This window comes from Anguilla rostrata, chromosome 9 (assembly GCF_018555375.3).
Source record: "Anguilla rostrata isolate EN2019 chromosome 9, ASM1855537v3, whole genome shotgun sequence".
Taxonomy (NCBI): domain Eukaryota; kingdom Metazoa; phylum Chordata; class Actinopteri; order Anguilliformes; family Anguillidae; genus Anguilla; species Anguilla rostrata.
In genome coordinates this window covers 42,012,454-42,038,161 of record NC_057941.1, presented here as the reverse complement: position 1 = coordinate 42,038,161, position 25,708 = coordinate 42,012,454, and the positions used below count along the sequence as shown (strand labels likewise).

General features: G+C 41.9%; 1 protein-coding gene across 1 annotated transcript; it reads left to right on the top strand.

Moving 5' to 3' along the window:
* The first annotated feature begins 3,985 nt into the window (after positions 1-3,985).
* LOC135263803 (scavenger receptor cysteine-rich domain-containing group B protein) lies at positions 3,986-24,210 on the top strand. The gene is made up of 12 exons (XM_064352205.1): positions 3,986-4,435; positions 9,797-9,939; positions 10,637-10,669; positions 11,559-11,594; positions 13,478-13,780; positions 14,384-14,452; positions 16,380-16,694; positions 17,532-17,612; positions 18,753-18,824; positions 19,696-20,037; positions 20,675-20,749; positions 21,412-24,210. The coding sequence occupies exons 2-12, from the start codon at positions 9,822-9,824 to the stop codon at positions 21,726-21,728; spliced, it is 1,761 nt and encodes a 586-aa protein (XP_064208275.1). The 5' UTR covers positions 3,986-4,435; positions 9,797-9,821; the 3' UTR covers positions 21,729-24,210.
* Positions 24,211-25,708: the final 1,498 nt, after the last annotated feature.

Below are 25,708 nucleotides of genomic sequence, written 5' to 3'. Positions count from 1 at the left end.
CGGTGTGCACCTCCATTTTGGTCACTGCCATTGAGCCCGGTCATGACACAATCTGTAACAGAACACCTGTACGTCCATCGATTGTTCAAGTAATGTCAATGCATTATATACAGTACCTTTTTTTCTCAGAAATAATGTAAAAATTTGTAACAAAAAGAGAATGGCCACCTGTCTGACATGATAGACGACAGTTTAGTTAACATGTCTGTCCAGACAATGGCCTAAATGGTTGCCAGGCTTACCCAGGCTTTGTATTGTACTATGCAGTGTTGCGTAATATGTTCACAAAAGGATGTTATGTGGCACCTATTTCTTTGTCTCAATGTGTTATGTGTTAACATGACATATAACCACATGTTGGCTATATCCTGGCACTATTCTTCAACATATGTTAAAATGGGTCAGTATTAGGCTTCTTCAGATGTTTCCCCATTTGTCTCAGTGGAATTTATCCCAAGTCTCCCATGAATCCCATTTTTTCCCCAATCGCTTTCTTATTGTGGAGTCATAAAAACTGACCTTAGGTGAGGATGTTCTGGGATCTTTCGTGACTTCCTGGATGAGTTGTCGCCGTGAACTTTTGAGAAATTTTGTCACTCCTGGGAAGATTCACCACTGTTCCAAGTGTTCTCCGTTTGGAGAGAATGGCTCTCGCTGGGGTTTGGTGGAGTCCCAGGGCCTTAGAAATGGCTTTGGAACACTTTCCCGACTGATATATTTCAACACCTTTGTTTCTCAACTCTTCTGGAATTTCCTTTCATTGCGGCATAGGGGGCTAGCAAAAGAAACTGTTGTAAAATTGCACCACAATATACAGGAAGAAAAACTCCTTGAAGGTTGGAAGAAAACATCAACTTGTCCACTGGGGAATAACAGTGAACAACGCAAATGGTGATACTTCTTGAGTGTTCAAACGGTATTGAATGCAATCCATCTTGGTGTTTCTTGATGATCAACGGTACAGGCTGGTGGTGGTGGTGTAACGGTGTGGGAAAAGTTTTTGTGGCACACATTAGGTTCTTTAATATGACCTGAACATCATTTGAATGCTACAGCATACCTAAGCATTGTTGCTGACCCCGTGTATCCCTTTATGACCACAGACTACCCTTTTTCAAATGGATCCTTCCAGAATGATAATGCACCATGCCACAAAGCACACATCATCTCAAATCGGTTCCATGGACACAACTGTGACTTCAGTTCGCTCCAATGGCCTGCACAGTCCCCAGTCCCCAATGGAACTGCAGGAACTGCATGATGCTATCGAGTCAGCATGGACCACAATCGCTAAGGAATGTTTCCAGCGCCTGAATCCATGCCAGTAAGAATTCAGGCTGTTCTGGAGACAAAAAGGGGTCCGACCCAGTGCTAAAGAGGTGTACCCAATAAAGTGGCCAGTGCATGAGTGCATGCGTGTGTGTGTGTGTGTGAGAGAGAGAGTGTGCATATGTGTGTGTGTGTATTAAATGCAGTTATATTTATGTTATAGTGTTTAAATAAATAGTATGGTGACATGGTGGTGCAGTGGGTAGCACTGTTGCCTCACAGCAAGAAGATTTTGGGTTTGAATCCCTTTCTGTGTGGAGTTTGAATGTTTTCCCCGTGTCCGTGTAGGTTTCCTCCGGATACTCTGGTTTCCTCCCACAGTCCAAAGACATGCAGGCAGGCTAATTGGAGACTCTAAATTGCCCATAGGTTTGAGTGTGTGAGTGAATGATGAGTGAATGGCATGTGTGCTCTGCGATTGATTGGCGACCTGTCCAGAGTGTATTCCTGCCTCTCGACCAAATCATGCTGGGATAGGCTCCAGCATCTCCGTGACCCTGACCAGGAATAAGCAGGTATAGGTAATGGATGAATTGATGGATGTTTAAATAGTAGTGCTAAGGTTAAAGTAATTAAATGTGTTTTAAAAAAACAAAAAGAATAAATGACAATGACATTACAATTCCATTATGTAGCTACAACATCACTCTAATCTGCTTTTGTGTTTCTTGAGCCAAAATGGTCATCGTAATTACCAGCACTGCATAAATCAGAGGTATTTTAAATACCTTCATCATTTATAGACTTTGGATTCAATCAATATTTTCTGTTAAAAACTTTATGACTCACAATTTCATTTTCCTCATAGTCTGTCGAGTGAATGAAAAACAAAATTTGTTCACTAAAATTGTGCTTTGGTTGGAAAAATTTTATTGGTAAGTCAGTTGAGAAGAAATCTTGACTGAATTCTGATCTTCAATTGTTTTGCATTCTGTTTATTTGTTTCAATAATGATTACCTGTGCTATTTCCGGAACAGTTTCAACAGTGACAGACAACCAATTCCTCATCTATCACAGCAGTGTTTCCGGGGTATCTTCAAACCGAGGGCAGGTACAGTGAGCAGAAAGATTAAGTCCAGGGGAAGAAAGGGGTCCTGGAATTTGGGCTGAGGAGGTTGCCTTTCCAGAACATCAGTTCACAGGGTTGAAGGGATTAGTCGTTTGAAACAGTATCCTGCCATTCTGACTTGTCAGATGATTCGGGTGACACCGTAGGAAGGAACCCCCCGAATTGGCCCTTGAAAACCCAATAATGGACTCGAGCAACCAGCACGCTTCTTGGCGGCTCGGTGAGGATTAGCGTCTGAAGTGATCATTGTGAGCCGTCGCAGAGCCCTCGCGGGGAGCCACAGCGGCATTCGCCTCGACCCGGGTCCTCCCCGGTGCTAGGAAATGACACCGTCCGCGTTGCCTGACATGCTGAATTCCCACAGTGACCAGTTGTCGCTGGAGACAGAAGAAGAAAAAGAAAAAAAAAACATTGTGTTCTGTCTTGGTCAGGCTGAGTGCTGTGGCACAGAGCAGACAGTAAAGAAAAGGAATCTGATATTCCATGAAGGATTACAGACCTGATTTTTTTATTTGATTACAGTCTGGAATTTCTGGTTTTGTTGTGATTTGCCTTACCCTCTTCTGTGCAGTTTCTGTACCCTGAACTACACCCCTGCATTCTGGATGGCACACCATGGTCAGTGCTTGTCATCGAATTTGATTGAGATTTGGATTCAGTCAAATTGTAGTATAACCACAGCTGGCAAAACTATACTGAAAATGAATTCTTGGTTTAAACGGTTAGTGTTATTTAAGGACATGTTACAATGCAGGGGGGAGGGGGTGGAAGAACTTTTTAATATGTGTGTGTGTGTGTGCATAAATTTTTTTTGGCTGTCACTAATTAATGGTGTTAGAAAAGTGCATTACTTTGAATTGAAGAAGCAGCACCCAAAATTAATCAACCAGTTTCAGAAGCAAAAGCTGGTACTGTAAGGGCAAAGTGGAATCTACACATAGCCTGACACTGTTTACATGATTAAATTCTCTGTTTACTGTAATCTGTGGTCTCACCAGCGAAGTTGCATTCATCTCCTAAATATATGTATGCATACGGGACAGATCTATTTCCTGCACATAATCCCTGTACATAATTTGCGGTATGTATCTGTGTACGTAATGGAAAATCCTTTTTTCCAGCCCGAAGACCTGGTGTTCCCAGATCAGGATCACATTACAATCCAGCTTCCACAACTACAAATGATCATCCCAGACAACAATAAACAGCTAATAATGAATGGGGGTTGGAAGGAGTTCATGTTGTGATTCTTGGTCACAGATCAAAGAGGTTTTGGAGAATATCATAACACTTTAAAACCATGCATGCTTTATTGAGCAAGAAGCCAGACCAGGCTCAGGTATAGCCATTGGCTTCCTTTAAACTATTATTTAGAGAGAAAGAAGGATACATCATTTCACGACTGGCACTGCAACTGCCCCCACTACTGTTACTGCACATCAGGGCAACGATGGAAACTCAGACCCAGCAGCTATTTCAAGCCCAGGGAAGTGTAGTATGTTTCAGTATTGCGGGCTATTAGTTGTAGTCCTTTGTGACAGTGTGTGGCGATGCACTACCCTCCCTCCCACCTGCTGCCACTGCTTGCGACTACAGTCCTTTAGATGAATCTGACCACACCTTCTGTAAGCACCACCGAAACCTGAGATGCTCAGACACTGTGAAGGGCTGGCTTTCAGCTTTGTCTTTTTCCTTTAGACACAGCTAAGGAGAGATATTGGGTGTTAGCGTATTAGCATACAATGTTTATTAATTTTTTTTTTTTTTTACGCAATCGCTGTCAGCGAAACCAGGTACTTATAGTCACGGAAGGTTAAAGAGATGAAAGATCTGGGTTCAACTGCAGCCGGATGAAGTTTTTTTTCCTCCTTCTCCCCTTTTTTCCTCCACAAAGTTCCTATGTTTTTCTGTATGAATCGGAGAACAGTCTTGTGAGTTGCCAGTCATTTGAAGAAAAAGATTGACGCTGTTTGAGATCATTTTTCTGGAAATTTCCTTTTTTTGGGGAGTACATAATTAAAGCAGTCTTATCTCAGGTAAGTTTCTAAATCTAAATGATGTTTTTATATTTTCTTAAACTATAAACCCTGTATAACATTTTGTTCTGCAGATGAAAAACAATATTAAAAAAAAAAAATCCAGTGTTTATTTCAATGAATTTTAGATTGTGAATGCATTTTAATTATATCAAAGAATTTTTCGTGAAATAGAAATCTTATTTTGTCAACGAAATACAGATTTTAAATAAAACAGCATCTGTGACACAAGCTACACTGGCTTCACAAAGGATACCGTGAATAAAGATATATGATCCTTCTGGGGTTATTTTAGATAATAATGGAGATCATCAGAATTATTGCTGGAGTAATTAAAGTAGTTAACAATAACCAACAAAGAATAATTAACAAACAAACATCAGAGGCTGAATATTCATGACTATGTTTACACAAATGTGAAAATCTAATTTAGTGAACGTTTTCCTGGTTTTCGTCCTGATCATTGAAAAAGAAATATTTACAAACTGGGCAGTATTTAAAAAACGTTTAACAGGTGGAGCTTCGCTGATAGATACAACAGAGCTGAATTTTTCGAAAAGGTGAAAAAACAACTAAGAACCTACATTTTCACAGTTTGAGAGGATGCTGTTCTCCCGGATATGTCCGACTTTGAGGGGTATTTTGTCAGGGCTGAGATCTTTCAGCTATTCCTCCGCGCAGGCAGAAAGAGGAGGGAGGGGAAGCGAGCCCGACACAAAAGACAACATTATTCCCGGGACGGAGCCGCGCTACGTCCCACATGAATGGAGTATTGAAAAACATAACATTAGGGACTAGATTATTTTTCATCCTTCATAACGAATCCTTTCGTCTGCGAGGTTTCAAGCGGTTTGTCAGCGGGGTGTGCAAATATGGCCGACCTGGTGCCGGGTTGCCACCACAGTGAAAATTACAGCTACTAATTGGATGCCTAATTACGCCTTATTACCGCACAGCCACCATTTTCACCTGGCGTGGGTGTATTTCACCACCAAACAGGACACACAGCTGTGCACACATAAAGCACACACACATTCGTCTGTGTTGTGTAAAATGGCTACCAATTCCATGGCCATTATACGACCGTGCAGAGCAGTAATCAGACCCAATGACTCCCATGAGACGACTGGTCATGCCATTACAGATCCACCACCATGTTTAACAGTTGGTAACAGATATTGTGGGTTAAAGGCTTCCTTTGGTTTTTTCCAAAAGTAAAAAACACCTCTAGACATAGAAAAAGAGTAAGACCACTCATTAGACCATATTCCCATTGCTCAAATGTTCAGGTTTTGTGTTCCTTGCACCAGGTTGCTTCTTTGCGCATTGGCTTTGGAAAAAAATGGTTTCTGAATGGTGGCCCTGCCATGAATTCCAATTTTGTGAAGCTCACGGTGTGCAGTTTTTATTGAGACAGAAAATTTGTGACTATAATTTTGGGCTGTTTAGCAACTGTAAGTGTCCATCTGTTCCAGTCGTTGAGCTTCAATTTGTGACCACTGTTCCTCTTTGTCGATACAGTCTGTTCATGTTTGGCATATGTTGTCAAAGTTTTTGACATTGTTTCCTTTGCCACATTAAATTTTGCTGTTTTTTTACTAGTTCACCTGCAATTCAGGCAGTGACTATTTGGCATCTTTGGAACTCTTATAGGTACCAGATTTTGATTTGAAAACTTAAATAGGAAAGTATTGATTGGAGGACCTCTTTCATAGCTGAAACATACTGTTAATTGGCATTCAGCTTAATGACTTACCTCTGTTGACTTGCCATAGTAATTTAGATTTAGTTACTTCAATGTTGACGTCTTTCCTCATGTGTGTTGAGTGCTGTACTTTAGAACTATTTATATTGGCAAGGTCACAAAAATCAATGGGATCTGAGCCAATACCCACGTAAATGCAATTACAAGGGGTGGGCTCATAAAATTTATTCATGTTATTCCAAAGTGAAATATCACTTTAAAAGTCACACCTAGAACCATTTTAAGTGGAGCATTTTTTTCCTTTGGAATTAGTCATAATCATAAAATAATTTTATAACTAAATCAATTTAAAATAATAATAATCTTCTAAGTTGTCCCCAACAAGCATAGATCAAGCTAAGTAGTGAACAGCTATAGCTTACATCCACCTCAAAATTGTAATGGGATACTTTAATATTTTGCATGCTTCTCCTCTTGCATTTTTCATTTATTCTCAAATTGGGCACCAGGTGTCTTTGACCTCTTCCTGTTGATGCAGAATTAGTAAACTCTCTAATTGCTCTATGTTCGTGACCCTTGTTTATGCCCACACGTACGGTGGCCCACAAGGACGGCTGTGCTTCAAAAGCGAAAACACAAACACTAAGGTAAATGGCCTTCAAACCCAGAAACAATGCAAATTTCAAAACATATAAAATGGCAACACAACAGTTAAAAGGGAACGACCTGCAAGTTCTGAAATTATGGTAATGCAAAAACACACACGCAAAAATGAAAACAAGTCCAACAGAGGGGGATGGATAGTGGGGTGCGCATGCTCACTGAACAAGAGCACAAGCCGACCCATACACGCCCTGCAGCCCTTAACATTTTCTTGCATGAGGCAACTGCCTGTATTACATATTCCTAGAATGACTACTGCATGTGTGTGTGAAAATGAGTAATTGGTTAATAGAATTCAAATTTTTCCACCAAAGAAAGAATTTAGCAATGTAAACAAGCGACTTTGGAAATTTGTACGACAGCAAATGGGTTATAATCACTGTCTAGCTGCGCCATCCCATCAGGGTTAGCACTGACATTTTCTACTCTGAGGTAGAATGTCCTCTGCCTCTGTATTTAATGAAAACAACACCCCAGCTGCACTCCACCAGGATATTGGAGATGATTATAGCACGCACAACAAGCTGACCTTCTCTTCAGTCTTATAACAATGTGCAGTGTCATTTTCTCTGAGTTATAAATGTAAGCTTGTGTTACTTTCTGATTAAAGTGCAATGTATACCGAGCTTAGCATTTGATTACGCCTTTTTTGGCAATTATAGCAAAACCGCAGGGTAACTTTTGATGAAATTTTGCACAATGGTAGATTATTGGAGACATTAGATGTGCAGTGAATTTCACCCCAATTGGCCTCATGCCAATTCTATAGAACCCATAATGTCCATCATTTTGGATTTTCCACAATTTTGGATTTTTTAAAAAACATCTCCAAGACCATTTGATATATTAACATGGAACTTGCATCAACTTGTTCATTTAAAGGCCCTCTAAAAAAGTCAGGCAAAGAAAGTTAATCTAAAAAACATGGCCACAGTAAGCCAATGAATATCAATGCGGGTGTGGCTAAAAAAACTCACAAGCAGTTTGACATAAATTGATGGAAATTAGTAGCTATATTGACACTCCCATCAAGAGCAAACACTTGAAGTACTGGCCCAATTGAACCACATGGTGGCGCTACACTGCACAGTATTTTTTATTTTATTCAGAAATTCACAAAAAACCACTGTTGTCTTTTAGTAATTAAACATATACTGTAGTGATCAGCTTCATCATCAGAAACCTATATCTTTACCTTATTTGTTGCTCCAATATTGAATTGCCACCTTTATGGAAATGCTATTAGCCATTTTCCTCTGTCCCAGGTTCTGGCCTAACCATGTGGGTGAGACCTATGAAACTTATAGTGCAGTGCAGTAGTAACGGGTACCTCCTTTTGGAGATTTTGAGTGACAACTTGTAAGGTGGCATATAATTGGCTGCGTGTGCTTGGACCCCGTATATCACTGCTTGCAGCTGTTTTTTAAAAATAAGATATTGGCCTAATATTTGCACATAGTATATTGTTGTGTGTTATGATGAAGAATATATTCCAGGATGGCTATAGCTCCCCTCACCCCCTTGGTCTCCCAGAGAAGATAACAGGCAGGCCTATCGTCTCATCAGGTGGTTGAGCGTTTGAAGAGTTCCAGTGACAGACACACAGGAAACAGCGTTTAGGGAAAAGATGAGGAACACCGACAGCAGAAATGTCTTTTGTGTGCTGTCAGCTTCGGAATGTCCACTATCTCCACTGGCGAATATCAAATTCTCCCCTTTCGCCCGCCCTCCATCCCGAACTCAGCCACATTCCAGCATAAGGTCGGGCCTTTGGGAAGAGCACAAAGGCACGCATGTTATAGGTCCTGGTGAAATTATAAGGAATTAGCCTTGGGAATTTAAATATGGATGCGCTGCATTTGCAAGTCTCGTTGGAATATGCTGAAATTATTTTGAAATAATTTAGGTCCTGAAAGGATATTTTTTATATTCTTGTCTGGAGTCTGGAGTATATTTTGAGTGCACACCGAGAGCCAGTAACGATGTAATTGAACAAGAACAATCTGTGCAATTGGCATTCATTGTTGTTGTTATTATCTGCTAGAGTGCTATTTTTTTAAATCATGTTAGGCAGTGCAGAGTATTCTTTTGAGGTATTATTTGGATGGATTCTGACAATATAATGAACTGGTACATTGTACTGGTACAGTCTTTAATTGAAAAGATAAATCAAATTGGCACTTTTTAAAATGGCAGCAATCCTTTCACCCAACATGTCTCGTTGTCAGTTTTCTAATGCAGTGCGGAACACCCAGGTTGAATTAACCTGCAGATGTATCACGTCTTAATCCGGCTGCACTGGGAAAGGCCAAAGGAAACACAATGGCTTTATGCTCCAGTAGACCCACGCACCTGGGAACTGTCAATCAAATGTTGGATGTAACACACGCAGTGTGGACTCCATTACACTTTTATACTAATGGATTCACCTCATTACCCGTGAGAACGAACTGTGGCTCCCATTTTGCATTAACCATTTACATTACCGCTGCATCGCATAGCCCCAGCTACACTAAGCACCACAGCCACCAATTCTGACTGAAACAAAGTGAATTTACCACAAGAGTTTTTCATAGCCTTCCGGTTTCACAAACCAAAAAAAACATGGTGTTTTTCTGGTAGTGTGAGGAGGGCCCAATTTCTCCAAAATGAGCAAATATAAGCACTTTTCTTTGGATATGTAGGTAGATGTTTTCGTGAGACAATAATGTGTGTGTGTGTGTGCTTGTGTTTGTGTGTTTGTTGCGTGCCTGCATGTGTGTGTGTGTGTGTGCGTGTACATGTATGCATGTGTGCATGCATGTGTGTGTGTGCGTGCATGCGTGCATGTGTGTTTGTGTGTGCGTGTGTGTGTGTGCATGTGCGTGTGTGTTTGTGTGCATGTGTGTGTGTGTGCATGTGTGTGTGTGTGTGTGCGTGTGTGTGTGTGTGTGCATGTGGGTGTGTGTTTGTGTGCATGTGTGTGTGTGTGTGTGTGTGTGTGTGTGCTGCAGGTGTCCCTGCTGATCTTCACCAAACATGAGAATCCAGAGGGCTCTGCGGGGCTCGTACCTGGGCTGGAGGCGCGCCACATGGCTGCTGCTCTCCCTCCTGGTGTCTCTGCTCCTGGTGGCTGTCAGCGTCATCCTTCAGTTCGGTGAGTGACAGGCGGCCAGGAGAGCCTGGAGGGCGGAGCCAGGGGCCTTTTCTCAGGCCTGCCAGCCCCTCCGGGAGGGAGAACGGCCCCTATCTGATCTAATGGGACCTGCAGACCAGCCATTTTACTCTGTTCGTTTCAGACGGGCCTACTAGTCAATAAAGAGATTTCAGATATAAAATGAAGTGAAGGAACGAACAGAGCATGAAACAAAATGAAAATTAAAATGGATTTTATTGAACATTTTGATGACACAGATCAAGCCCTTTGTGATGGTGAGATAATAAATTAACCCTTGTCAGGCATCTATGAAGGGCCACTGACCCCAAGACTGACTGGCATGTCAGATCAAACAGTTTCTAATCAAGTGTCTAATGAAGGAAGGCTGCTATGATGAGTTAAACTATGTCAAGACACTTATACACATGAATTGTTGCCATTTGAACAAAAAATAATTTGACTTAAAATTTGCTGTTTTCTAGATTTCTTAGCTGATAAGAAAGGAGTCATATAGTACTAAAAATCACTGGATATAATAAATCATGGTGTGAATCAAAAATGAGAAATGTAATGTATTGTAGCCGGTCAACATCGGTACGATATCATGCCAACAGTAGAGTAGCATGACTATTTAACGATGAAATTATTTGCTTTGTCTAAAATTTTCTTTTTCTTTTTTTTTTTTTTTAAATCTCAGGAGACTTTAAAATAACAAAGAGATCCCTTACACGTGAGTATCCTCGGCGATGACTTTGTCTATTTAAATGTGTCGTTTTCTGAGTTCTACATAAGTACCTAAACCACAACTTGGGACTGGTGTCAATTGATCGCACAAATAACCTCCCAAACAATACCCACGGTATGACTAACCTACATAATATTTTACGAAGTGTTAAGACACTAAGACGAAATTCAAGGTTTCGGTGAGCAGACCATTTTTATGGGCAGAGAACCCTGTGAAACGACCTATATTTAAGATTTTTGAAAACACCTGGCCTTTGTTTAGGCAGGAAACTGAAAACCATGGTAAGTCATAGAATAAGACTATTGAAATACAAGTAGTAATCCATAGGGACCTATGAATATCTTCTGTTCTTCGCTATAGAGATGCATGAGGCCATCCTTAACGCAGCTTAACAATGAGCTATTCTGGTATAGTTATTTTTACAGAGCCAGTTACTATGTCCTGTGAATTCATCTAGTAACCGAATGCTACTTAGTATTAACAATAGTTTATGTTAATTTGTCTGATTAAGTAATTGGAATGTGCATATTGTGTCTGGGACTGTTGATAACTTTATGGAGAAACTGGTATTGCTAAAGTAAAAGTTCCTCAGTCGTATAGCAATTTCTACAATGGTAGGTGGTTGATCATGTGTTAATCTACCCATTTCAAATGTGAGCTGCAAATCAGTACCCCACAGTCTGGGCTAAACTGCAGCAGACTTCCTGTTGCAAGCTGAATATTAAGTTACAGGGAGATGTGGATATACAGTAACTACTGAAGGACTGCCATAGTCAAACTGTGCTTTGGCCAAGAATCTCCTTTCAACAAATAATTTAACAAAAGTATCTCTCTCTCTCTCTCTCTCTCTCTCTCTCTCTCTCTCTCTCTACAGTCAATGTTACAAATCCCATCCACGTTCTTTCACTTGGTAAGAACAACCTGAAAGTCTCTATTTCTACTTAAATATCTCTGTATCAGTTTTTCCCCCTTTTTGGCTACCTCGTAGGTCCTCATTGTAAATACACTAGTCTGCATGCATTCCAAGGAAAAAGTCACTGTTCTCTCGCTCTGGAATTTGACCAGGCGGCAAAGGGTGCGACAGCCAACCCCGTCCTGCTGTCGCTGCCACCGCCTTTGCGTGAAATTTCTGAAAGCCAATGGTGAGAGAAGGTGTATCTATCAAGTCCAGCCTTGAGGGCAATAAGAAACAGGGTCACTTCCCTTAGCTCTCAGCTTACCTACTGTAATCCCCTCAGTTAGGCTTCTCACATCCCACGTTCTCCTGCTGCGTCCCACCGCAGTCCACAGGGTCATGTGTCCTATTGTGCTCCTCAAGTTGGATGTGGTTATAACCATTCTTAGCCCTTTGAAGAACAGGGATTTTTTTGGAATGGTTTTTCAAAATTCCAAGTCGGTGTTCTAGAACTTCATTGTTTTCAATTACAAGTAACGATTGTGACATCAGCATCAGAATGTTCAATCAAGAACAGCCTAATCACATATTTGTGATCTTACCCCCTACAGGGTCCTTGTAAGAATTAATACAATTAACTGTCATTGTGGCAGTGCCCATCTCTTTCCTCTGCATCTTCAGACAGAAAACAGGGCTATGGGAACAGAGTTTAGACAGACAGTGATCCATCCACTTATTGGTGCATAGTAGGAACCATGTGTGGTACCATGTATGTGGCTACTTTAGTTCAGATTTGGCATGCAATACCTGTACTTAGATACATCAGTCTATTATCACAACCTATAAAAAGATTCAGAAGAGCCACAGATCTCACCTCACAACAGCACTCTTTGATACCAGAACTGAAAAATGTAGAGTCCTTTAAAATCCTAGGTGTAGAATCCTATGTGTAGAATCCTTGAGAATCCTACATGTAGAATCCTTGAGAATCCTACGTGGCGAATTCTTTAGAATCCTATGTGTAGAGTCCTTTAGAATCCTATGTGTCGAATCCTTTAGAATCCCATATATAAAATCCTTTAGAATCCTATGTGTAGAATCCTTTAGAATCCTATGTGTAGAATCCTTTAGAATCCTATGTGTAGAATCCTTTAGAATCCTATGTGTAGAATCCTTTAGAATCCATTGTGTAGAATCCTTTAGCATCCTACGTGTAGAATCCTTTAGAATCCTACATGTATAATCCTTTAGAATCCTACATGTGAAATTCTTTATAATCCTATGTGTAGGATCCTTTAGAATCCTACATGTAAAATCTTTTAGAATCCTATGTGGAGTATCCTTTAGAAACCTACGTGTAGAATCCTTTAGAATCTTACGTGTAGAATCCTTTAGAATCCTACGTGTAGAATCCTTTAGAATCCTATGTGTAGGATCCTTTAGAAGCCTACATGTATAATCCTTTAGAATCCTACATGTAAAATCTTTTAGAATCCTATGTGGAGTATCCTTTAGAAACCTACGTGTAGAATCCTTTAGAATCCTACGTGTAGAATCCTTTAGAATCCTACATGTAAAATCCTTTAGAATTCTATGTGGAGTATCCTTTAGAATCCTACATGTAGAATCCTTTAGAATCCTATGTGTAGGATCCTTTAGAATCCTATGTGTAGGATCCTTTAGAATCCTGCGTGTAGAATCCTTTAGAATCCTACGTGTAGAATCCTTTAGAATCCTACATGTATAATCCTTTAGAATCCTACATGTAAAATCCTTTAGAATCCTATGTGGAGTATCCTTTAGAAACCTACGTGTAGAATCCTTTAGAATCCTATGTGTAGAATCCTTTAGAATCCTACGTGTAGAATCCTCTAAGATGGCTCCCTATCATTCTCCAGTGCGCCTTGTGAACGGCCAGAACAGGTGCGAGGGCCGCGTGGAGGTCCAGCACAACGGCACCTGGGGGACGGTGTGCGACGACGACTGGGACATGGTGGACGCCAACGTGGTGTGCCGGCAGCTGCGCTGCGGCTCGGCGGTGGTGGTGGCCAGCAGCTCGGCCTTCGGCAAGGGCTCCGGGCCCATCCTGCTGGACAACGTGGACTGCAAGGGCGGGGAGCGCGACCTGGGCCAGTGCGGGAGCCTGGGCTGGGGCGTCCACAACTGCTACCACTACGAGGACGTGGCCATCACCTGCAAAGGTAAGGGGGCCGCCTGGGGCCACAGGGGCTGGGGAGAGCAACGTCCGTACGGCGCAGGAGGCCAGGGCAAGAGCCTGCAAGTGCTGCTGTGATACATTTAATCATTTAGATAAAATTGTAGCCATTTGAGCCCTGCGCTAGAATGGCGGCCTGTCCAGGGTGTATTCCTGCCTCTCGCCCAATGCACGTTGGGATAGCTCCAGCACCCCCTGCGACCCTGCCCAGGACAAGCGGGTATAGATAATGGATGGATCGATGTAATCATTAGGAATTGAACATAAAGTGCACAGTCAGAGGTCAGCTGAATGAATTGATGATGTGTGAGTCATATTAAGAATGTTTAACTTCAATGCAGGTGAAACTGTCAATATAGTGAGGGTTATTATTATTAACAGTAATGTCAAAACCTTTTGAGTAAGGCCAACTTGTGTACAAGTGTTTTTTAAGGATGTGAAAAAAAGTTTTAACGCAGGATGTGACAGTTTCATAAACTGCTGGTGGACTTGGAGAGCAACATCATAAAATGGTCTGTGCAACACAGCTGAAAATGTACCACACTTGGGGAAAAAAACAGTGATTTTCTTCATTCCTTTCTGTGAACAGACACATCGGGGCTGGAATCACGAGGACACGCCGATTTCACGACCCCTCCTCGGAGGAACAATATCCTGAGTAAGCGAGTCTCTACTACTTCCTGTCCGTGCCGCGGTCACATGTGCAATCTAGACCCGTTACGCAAATCACGACCGTCTAGGTCCAAGAACTGCTGCTTTTCCACCGTCCCTTTACATGGGAGTCAGGTGTGAATACAGTCTGGCCAATCAGCAGCACTATTTGCTCAGCCAATTATCTGAGGTAAAAGAAAACAAGGGCTGGATTTGGATTCGAGGTCCAGATTTCAGTATCCATAATCTAGACCAATGAGATCTTTCGATACCAGCCACTGGACTTCTACTTCTGTGCAGCCTGCACAAGGACCTGGGTGGACCTGCGACGTATATTTATAGAACACCCTACCTTTTCCCTGGTACTCAAATATAGTTTCTAGGTATATATTTTTTTTCCGGGTTGTGGGTCATTGGACACCATCACCTCTCAATGGGACAACACGACATATGCACATATGCACATGCAGTCTCGAAATCCACTGGGAGCCAGCTTGCTGCCCCTGCTCCCCGGGAGGAGGAATCGGTTGACGCTGGCATTGTTCCCAAGGGACTGTTCTCGGGAACATGAGAGGGCCCATTGTTGCATGACTGTCGCTGCCATCGAGCCACCGGGGGTGTCAACATCTGTTCTCACTGCGAATAACGAGCCTGACGAGCCTGAATTTACATGTGATCCACTACATGGTTAATTACACCAACACCCCATGTCCCTGATATACACTTATAAGAACAGACATAGCCCACAGGAAAAACTGGTATCGGAAAGGCAAAACAAAACGTAATAGCCACTTAATTAGGTTTGTGACGTGTTACGAACTTTGTGCTCACAATCATTTTCACAAAAATAAGCTTTTTTTTTTGACGATTTACAGTATGTATTTATATGCCCTTCTCAAGTGAAGGCTATGCTTAAGAACCAATGCAATCTGTGTTGGCGTATTTACAACATCCTTTAAGCACCAAAATAAAGACATCTACATACATTTTCCTCAAGTGTAAACAGAATAATAATAACATTTCATTTTGATGTACAGTTCTAATTGAACACAGGCTAGGGATCTTACACAGACTGCCTGTTCTGTGACATTGATTGATGATAACATCTGATTGGCAGCCCACTGAACAGAAACACTGTTGATTGTTAAACCTCTATGTTATTTTTGTAGATGGCCCCAAAAACACCAATGCCAAAATCTTCTGTTGTCAACAGGATATTATGTACTCATTATATGACTCAAAGCTACCCAAACTGAAAGGAAATGCAGGCCTTACACTACAACCATAGTTAATGTTTTTGTGATTTCCTTGGGTTTTATGTATAATACAACTTGAAAAACATGCTTTTGATTACACATGTGTTTTCATCAAATCGCACAAGATTTTCCAATTCTGCAAATGTAACCTGTGTGGAAACATGGAAGGGAGTTCATCGGCATGAAATTTGGAAACATGGACTGCCAATGAAGAAAGGACTATAACCAAGTTTTTCTTCAACGTGTATTTTTTAATATAACAAATCATATTTAAAGATAATCTACGGAAGTGAATAGATATAAATTAATTTTTAACCCCAAAAGCGGCTTGCTTTAAAGCATGGAGATCACTGATCTTCTATTATTCTGGTTAGAGGGCATATTTATTTAGTTTATGGACAGCACTACACTTTGAGACTCACTGCACATTAGTTTATTGTTTGCTAATAATTTGTAATTCAGTATTTCGAAAAGATTATGAAAACTGCAATCTTGATTGTCTCCTCAATGGTAAAGGCACAGATTAGAATACAGTTAGGACAGGTTTAAATAATGTAGAAACAGGGGTTCTGCAGCTTAGTGGTGTTTTAGAACAGAAGAAGATAGCCTAAAAGCCAGATGTGAAGCCCAGGATCTGACGTTCAGGACGGTAGTGACTGGGCTCATTTTGTGTTCCAGGGGACGGCTCTATCCGGCTGATAGGAGGGCCAAACCGTTGTCAGGGGCGAGTCGAGATCCATTACCGCGGAAACTGGGGCACAGTGTGCGATGACGACTGGGACCTGGCGGACGCGGGGGTGGTGTGCCAGCAGATCGGGTGCGGCCACGCCCTGTCGGCCACCACCAACGCGTATTTCGGCTACGGGACGGGCCTGATCCTCCTGGACAACAACAACTGCGCGGGGTATGAGCAGCAGCTGGCGTCCTGCTCCAGCCTGGGGTGGGGCATCCACAACTGCGGTCACCACGAGGACGCTGGGGTCGTCTGCTCAGGTAGCTGCGGTCATCCTCGTGCATGTACACACACCTAAAGACACAGACACAAACACATGCACACACCCACACATATACACACCGCATCCTTAGACACAGACACCTAACACACACACCCCTAACTAGCACGGCAAGCATCAATGTAAAGCGCTTTGGATAAAAGCGCTATATAAATGCAGTCCATTTACCATTTACCATTCACACCCGCATACACAGACACACGCACACCCACACATATACACACATGCTTGAGAACACGCACTCACACAAACACAGAAAATAATATTCCATACATTTTAATACATACACAGACATTTACCACTTATCCAGAGACACAACAGATATGCACACAATACCACAATTACACACAGCTGGAACACCACTAAAACAATCAGATACCATATATATTGCATTCTATTTGAAATTATACATCAACGCAGTTACACACTTATCCTAGTCATTAAACAGTATTGCCTTAACATCTATCCACTGGCAACACACTCATAACAATTCAGTAACCAGTCAGTGTTAATGGAGATGTTCTAAGGAACCAAACTTGTAACAGAGAGCCCAGGTGCCAGCCATTTTCAAGTCCTTAAGGTTCTACAAACTGTGGAGGGCAGGCTCACCAAGGCGTTATACCCTTGAGCGAGGCACCAAAGTGCAGATATCATTCATTTATTACGGACAAAAATGCGTCAAAGCTATTTAGGTCGCCTCGTTTTAAAGTATCGCTGTCAAGCAAAGAAATGATCACAAAAAAAGAGCCATTGAACCCGTGAAGAGTGTTTGTTACAGTTTAAAATGGACGCTCGCCTCTCTTCTCCGCACCTCCAGGGACAGGGTCTACAACAGCTCCGCCTCTGGACACCGCGACGCTGGGGAGGGGAAGATTCTTCGACACGTGGAGCACAGCAAGTAAGCCTCAGAAAGACCTTCTGCACTTTCCGTTTCCAGTTAATACCCAGTGTGACCCAGGGGGACATGTAGAATCTGCGTTGAGTCTGTACACTGTGATTTTTAAAAAAGTGACTAGGTAGTCCGTTTTTTTAGAAAAATATCATTTTTCTAATCTTTTTTTGGAAATTTTGAGGAGCCAAAGTGCAAAGTGAGAGAATAAACAATTTTGTCCATTTCCTCAGTGCAAACAAACAATATAACAGGCAACACACCGTGAAAGGACAGGTGTTACAATCAGGTTAATGAAATACAGCCTCATTGGCCAACATACCTGGGTAGCTGGGAAGTCACACGATCTACACAGACACATTGCTGGACCACCTAGTCTTCTGCAGTAAAAACATCTCACACGCTTGCTAGCTAGTCAGTGCATATGAAAATGTTGGGGGTGACATGTCTCTCTGTCTCCTCCCAAACCTACATGTATGGATCCAAGGGTGGGTGGTGCAATCTGGAAGTGGGGGGTCCAAACATGCAGGAAAACATTTGTTAGACATACAGTTTTTTTGGAACTGGTTGTGAACAAAATGTGGGAAGGAGCTGGAGGTTTTGGGGAGGGACAAACTGAGGGTAGGGAATGGGGTAAGACAACACAACTTTCTAAAATCTATTTTATTTAACCAATTAATTATCAGCGCTAAATTGAGAGACTTGCTGATGTTAAAAACAAATGTGAGAGGATTGAAAGGGGAACCCTGCTCCACCCGCCCCACGCACTTCCAGTGCTTCAGATGCATTCAGAGAACAGTGCCTATACCTACTCTCAGAAGTTTATTTGAAAAACGTTCCCTGTAATATTTACCTGCATTTGACTTTGCAGACTTTGTAGTTGCATTGCCCAATACTTGCCAGCAGAGGGTACAATTCCTGCTAAATTCCAGATTGCTTTGTTGTACTGAATGCAGGTTGTGCTTCATTGTACTGGCTACCCAAAGATGAACAGGCACTGATAGCATGCCTTTGTTTTGCATGTAAGAACTATTAAGGAAGAAATGCGAAAACTGACATGTAACGATACTAATATTTACCGTTAAATCTTTTTTCACTGTAATGCAGAGGCAGGCCCTGTGTCAACAATTTGCTTCTTCCTTATTTTAGTGACAGATATTACTGTTGCAGTCACTGAAAAACCAACCACCACTCAGACTACCACACAGTCGACGACAAAAGGTAATACAGCCTACATCAATATAACAACCAACACACTGTCTGTAGCAGGAAAGCATAATGAAAGAGGTATTAGAGCTGTCTGATCATTCCGATCTACAATCTCAATATTTATGTGCTCATAGTATTTTATTCATATGTTTAATTCATTGTCTCAAAATAACCTTATAGGTAATTTCTCCATGCATGAAATCTGTGCATCAGTGTAATTCTCCCTGTTTGCTACTCCCAATACATACCAGATTCTTTTTTAACCCTGTAAAACTCAAACTCACCTTTTCTCACAAGGACTGAAAAAGGTTTCTGAAAGGGGGGAATTTATGTGGACTATAAGGGACTGGTCACACTTCAGGCTTGCTTCCACTTATCCTTTGTCTGTCATGAATGCAATGTGGCTTTGCTTGGTGGAACGTGCAGAAGGTTCTCATCCTGGTTACTAGTGGCCTAATCCCGTCAGCATTAGCGCTCACCGCAATAGCATCTGCCGGTTGGATGATTGCCAGTGCCATTGCTGGCAGACAGTGCAGGTGTCACAGTCACATGTGTACAGTGATAGCCATTCTAAGGTCTCTATAAGGTACACAGACAAACAAATACATGCTGATCACCGCTAAGTAAAAACAGTGCTTTGGCAAAGAAAAAGCATTCTGACGGATGCTGAATCTAGAGCTGAAAGTACTCCCCCAATCAAACTAGAACATAGTGCATCTCGGCCTTACTGTGAATAGGCGGCATTGCATGACTGACAGAACAGAACGCTATTGGGTCTAAGATGAACTCAGTGGAGATTTTGGTGTTAAAAATGCATGTTGTCCCTTTGCGTCGTGTGACCACGGTTCCGTGACCTTCTTCCTCCTTCCCGCCGTCCCGCCAGCCCGGCCCATGATCCGCGTGGTGAACGGGAACAGCAGCTGCGATGGGCGGGTGGAGGTCCTGTTCCACAGTATCTGGGGCACGGTGTGCGACGACGAGTGGGACATGACCAACGCCCAGGTGGTGTGCCAGCAGCTGGGCTGCGGCCCCGCCCTGGAGGCCAAGGGCCTGGCCTACTTCGGCTACGGCTCGGGCCCCATCCTGCTGGACAACGTGGACTGCAGGGGCAACGAGCGCTCCCTGACCGACTGCTTCCACCTGGGCTGGCTCCAGCACAACTGCGGCCACCACGAGGACGCCGGGGTCGTCTGCATGCGTAAGGCGCTCCCGCGGCAACGGCCTCGCGGGCCAGCGACACGCTCACGCTACACAACCGCGCATGCCACACAAACGCACACTACTCAACCACACATGCTACACAAATGCTCACGCCACACAAACGCTCATGCCACACAACCGCTGACACTACACACACGCACACTTCACAAACACACATGCTACACAAACACACGCTGCACAAACGCACACTTCACACACACACACTCTACACAAACGCACACTTCACTCACACACACGCTACACAAACACTCACACTACACAAACGCACACGCTACATAAAGCGCACACACTACACAAATGCACACTTCACACACACAGGCTACAGAAACGCACACTACTCAACCACACATGCTACACAAATGCACACCCTACATAAAGCGCACAAACTACACAAATACTCACGCTACACAAACTCACATGCTACACAAACACTCACGCTACACAAATGCACACACTAAACTAAAATTCTATTAAATTTAATCCATAATAAGGACAAGCCACATATTTTGTGTAGTTATTTTTTAGCCAGTTTAAACTATTTACAATGAAATTATAAAGTTGTTCAAATAAAGAATTAAAAGTAAAACAATATCGAAAAAGATCTAAGTGATTAATGAATTCATTTCATATCCCTTTCCCAGCATTTGTGAGCAGTCCTTCGATCTCACGAGATTTCAACGTAGGCAAGCCTGCCACTACAAAGACACCAGTGGAAGGCAAGTACTGGTGTAGTCGACCGTGCAGATGCGATGTTCTCCAAATAACAGTACTGTGGGTGGTAAACACTCATCAGTTACAGACAACCACAAGTTGAATGGTACCCTATTTATGTACTCATAAAAATGGTAACATTGGGTTGCCTTTAATACCTCAAAAACCTTTTAGTACCTCAAAAAACAAAGATAATATTTTCCCTCTGAGGTACTGTGCATTAACTCTTGTTGAGGATATAGCCCTGTGCCATTTGATGTTACGGTACATTCATAATGTTTGCAAGTGCATATTTTAGGCCACTCCTAAGGACACAGCTAACAAAACTGACTTAATGGCCACAATTGGTTTTTACATTGGATGAGCTAGGTAGATGAGCTTTTAAACTGCACATCACAGTGAACAGAATTGTCAGATACATAAAATATGTAACACTGAAAATGCTTTTGTCTGTTCTCAACTAATTATTTATATCCGCATGATTACCCATGTGCACTTTGGGTGAACTTTGGAATACCAAGTACAGTGTCAGGCTGCATACAGTAGCCAGAATTGATAGCCTTGATAATGCGCTGGCTCTTGATTGAGTGGGTGGCTCATGGGTCTGGCCTGAGTTCAGTCGGCTGTGGTGTGAGGCGCTATTCGTCCGCTCGCCCCCCCCCCCCAGGGTCCCTGAGGCTGGTGAACGGGCGGCACCCCTGCGAGGGCCGGGTGGAGATGTTCGTCCAGGCGCGCTGGGGCACGGTGTGCGACGACGCCTGGGACCTCCCGGACGCCCAGGTGGTCTGCAGGCAGGTGGGCTGCGGGGAGGCCACCCACGCCCGCGGCGAGGCCTTCTTCGGCCGGGGGAACGGCACCATCCTCCTGGACAATCTGAAGTGCAGCGGCCTGGAGACCTCCCTCCAGGAGTGCTCCCACATACCCTGGAACGTCCACAACTGCGACCACTCGGAGGACGCCGGCGTCACCTGCGTCTTGTTGTGATTCACCTCCGGCCAAACCAGCTTCTGGCGATTAAAAAAAAGGAACCGCGGACTTGTAAACACTTGTAAATAACCACTGACCCTCCTTGAACAAAAAAAAAAAAGAACAAAGCAAATATGAATATGAAACAAATTATAAATGTTATTATAATTATATTCTTATTGTGCACTTTATAAATAATTTATATACAAACATGGGCGCACACATAAATATAAATATATATATATATCGACATACAAACATTTTTCAGATACAAGGGACACCAAAGGTTTAGACTGATTCTTTGCATTGAGTCGCTGAAATACCTAGTGCACATGCCATAACATCTGAAATAATTTGATAGTTAAGCAAGTTATGCTGAGGCAGGGACATTGATAATTGTGAGCTCAGATATAAAAGTTCTCTCTCTATGCTCTTCTCTTCCACACAGACATTCTGTAATAGATTACATTCTGTAACAGTCAATCACAACAAGCAGAGTCTAGTCTCTTTTTTTTACATTCAGGAAAGTGGACAATGCGTGTCCTCACATGAAGAAAGCACCAGCTCACAAACTATCCGCCATGTTAATTTATTACTGATCGGAAGGAGCCACATATCTGATCAAAGGATCAATGGGGCATTTCTTTCCCATATTCTGGTCTTGTGCCGTTTAAAACCAGCCCTAATCCTTGTAAATAATTCTGTTGAACGTAGATTGTTTCCTGTTATGAATTACGGACACTCTGGTTTTTGTGACTTTATTAATTGGGATCAATTAAGCTTGACAATTAGCGCTTGAAATGCACAGGTATCCTTTCTGACGTTGATCTCTCACTGTAGTCCACTTTAAATCAAAAATAGCTGTTACCCTGCAGCCTGCTCCAATGAACGCCACCGATTCGTTTTTGCTGTATTGTTTATTATTGCTATGTTCATTTTGCAGTTGAGTATGTAATATGTGTGTGCTGAATTAATTGATCAAATATTCCAGCTATATAATTCAGTCATTGTCCGGTAAATTTCTCACAGTGATTTGATTCTGGACAGTGTCTGATAACTCCAGGGACATCCAATCCTACCTATTTACCACGCTATTGTACAGCTCGCCTAGGTCATCCAAGTAATTCATCTTTAATGTGATTGATAGAATCAACCAATGTATTTCATAGTGGATCGTTTGAAATAGGACTTGAATGCCTGACTAGAACTAAGAATCCCAAATGCTGAAACATCCTGACATTTGAATCACTGGTTCTGAAGTCATCACACTGAACTAAGCACGTGTTCTGCCGGAAATCTCATTTTCTTTATTTATGTCTTTCACTGAAATAATTCATTCCGATTTTCTCATAATTGATCAAGTCTTAGTTAATTTGACAATTCTGGCTTGGAAGGATGGGTTTCTCATTTTAGATACCCACTTTAAAAAAATTTCTTTGGATGAAACTTCAAAAGAACCAAAAATATTCAGTTGAAGTAAATATTTTAGGATTATCGAATGAAACCTCTTTTTTCCAGTGCTTGAAACTTTCGGTGATAGCCACAGACAAAGAAGGAAATAAAACCGTTAAACATGTCAATTGAAGAAGTGAAAGCTCTGAAGATTCTCAGGTTCGAAGCATTGACACCAGACAGACATGTCCAGTGCGCCCTACTTAGACTCTACAAGATACCGCAGTGTTTTCATAATAGAGACGATTGGACCACTTCCCCCGTTTCCCGTTATATCATGGCACCGGCCCTTTCCAAATTTAGGCCAGGTTGAAATGGTTATGAACATATCGATGGCTTTGCAGTAATCAATTTACACAACTTGTCTCTCGCGGCAGCGATCTTGGAACAGTACGTCGCTGAAATGTAGAACAGTTGAGTCATGTTTGATGTGATGAGGAGACTCACAAGCTTGTTCTGAAGATTTGAACCTGGAGCATCGGGCAGTGCTCTCATTCCCGGAAGTCAAACCATGTAAAATAGTTCCTCCAGCTTCCACGGTGGTTGGAAACATCACTGCAGCTGAATTATAGTATAGCCACAGCAAAGTATCTATTTCAACTTCAAGTGAGGGACTGGCATTTCCTCCATAGGGGATAAGAAAAATAATGTGTGTACTGGTTTAATTGTAATCCATTGCCTCCATGTACAGAGTTGCAGAAAATGTTATGGTCTCTATGTAAGGTGTTAATATATTTAACTGGGAATAAAGCATGTTATGTGTCAATCAAATGTTCATATGGAAAATGTCATTTCGTTTGTTTTTTTACTTCACCTAAAAAAATTGTGACTCACCTGAGATTCAATGTTTAAAAATGGAAATAATAGAGAGTATGCACAACAATGAACAGACAAGACAGGGAGCTATACAGGTATTGTTAGAGTAAGTGGGAAAATGTAAAAAAAAAAAGGGAACAGATGAAAACATGGCTTCTCTGCACAGTTGTGTTTTAGGTGTTTTTTAAGTGGGCTGCTGTGGGGAAAGAGTAGGTTACAAAGCCTGTGTACTGAGGAGCTGATGGCTTGAAATGAATTTCAGTAAAGGCCATTCATATATTTAAATAAAATGAATGAACATGCAATGTAATTATTTTGTTTTGGCTCTTAATGTATCTGTTTTAAGTACTTCTGTCCGTGCACAAGCCGATTAAACAGGGATCACAATACATCTACTCTATTAACAGGATAAATACCAGCCCACCCCATTGGTGGAGTATGAGAACATGTAGTTGCTGAGGCTGACCAATGGTCAGCTGCAGCAAGAGTTTCCTCACTGAACTTGCTTTGCTCATTTCATTCACGATGCTCATTTGTGTAAATTAATTTTAGAATTGGAATGAATCTTGAAATGCCCCCCTAGTATACATCCCTACGGTATACACTTATATAAAGTAAAATACAGCTTTACTATGGGAAACTGGAGCACATTCTCTCTAATTCCATTGGTAGACAATAAACACTGTGCTTAAAACCCAAAAGCAATATTATGCATTCTGAATTACAAACTTCTTTTCCTGACATGATTTTCAAAATGAGCAAAATATAACATAACCAAATAAATTTGGTACTTTATGAGAAGTGGATTGGTTTTATACTTATTTCATTGTTTTCATGTGAACAGCTCTTCATATGCATGCTCAAAACAATAAATATTGCCACCTACGCAAGTACTTTGTTTCCAAGGGAACCACTCAGTAGACCAATACAGTGCATTTGTAGAGTAACTGTATTGATATATTATGTTTTCATTCCAAAACAGGAATTCTTCCTGATATGGCCCTCAGTGTGTTCCTTTTACTTAAGCAAACAGGGCTTCAAGGACCCTGTCCCTTGAGAGAGTTTTTAAAGATCTGTCTATGCAGTATATGTCATCCTACACTCCTGCATGAAGCCTAACACTAAAACTACCATCTACAATGACCAGGAAAACAAGGTCCATCAGATGGAGAGGACCATTAGTCTGCACTGCGGCGCCACCCAGTGTTCAACAGCCACATATCATTTATGTGGGAGTGCACACTTGTCTTGCAGGAAAATGTACGAAAGCAATTACACACGCCGGGAATTATTAAATCTGACATTTTAGTTAAAAATGAGTCATGAACCTAAGAAAGCTTTTAGTTAGGCCCTTTTCCTAAAGACCAGGTTAAATTGTGCATGCCTTTAATAGCAAACCCCACTAAAGCTTGATATCTATCCCATCTGTAGGAAGGAACCTCTGTTATGTCTGCACACTGGGTTACAGTGCTGCATTAGAGTTACTTTAGCACGTCAGGTTTGATAGTGCTGTTATCGTTATGTTATGTCTGACATTTGTGATAGGTACTTGATGGTTTTGGTTTGTGGGAGTTAGTGGGATAAAGCATTAAAACGGTACAAGCGGATTCCCTGTTTTCCTGAAGTCGATTGATCACTCAAACACAACACCCTCAACTCAAAGCCAACGCAATGCACCCCAAAGTGCACACTCACACATGCTGCCTCATATGCCCATATAAGGACAGTGG

Excerpts from the sequence above, each read along its gene's own strand:
- LOC135263803 (XM_064352205.1), top strand. The coding sequence starts at position 9,822 with ATGAGAATCCAGAGGGCTCTGCGGGGCTCGTACCTGGGCTGGAGGCGC. Across the intron at positions 16,695-17,531 it reads CGCTGGGGTCGTCTGCTCAG|GGACAGGGTCTACAACAGCT; the intron begins GTAGCTGCGGTC and ends CCGCACCTCCAG. Across the intron at positions 17,613-18,752 it reads CGACACGTGGAGCACAGCAA|TGACAGATATTACTGTTGCA; the intron begins GTAAGCCTCAGA and ends TCCTTATTTTAG.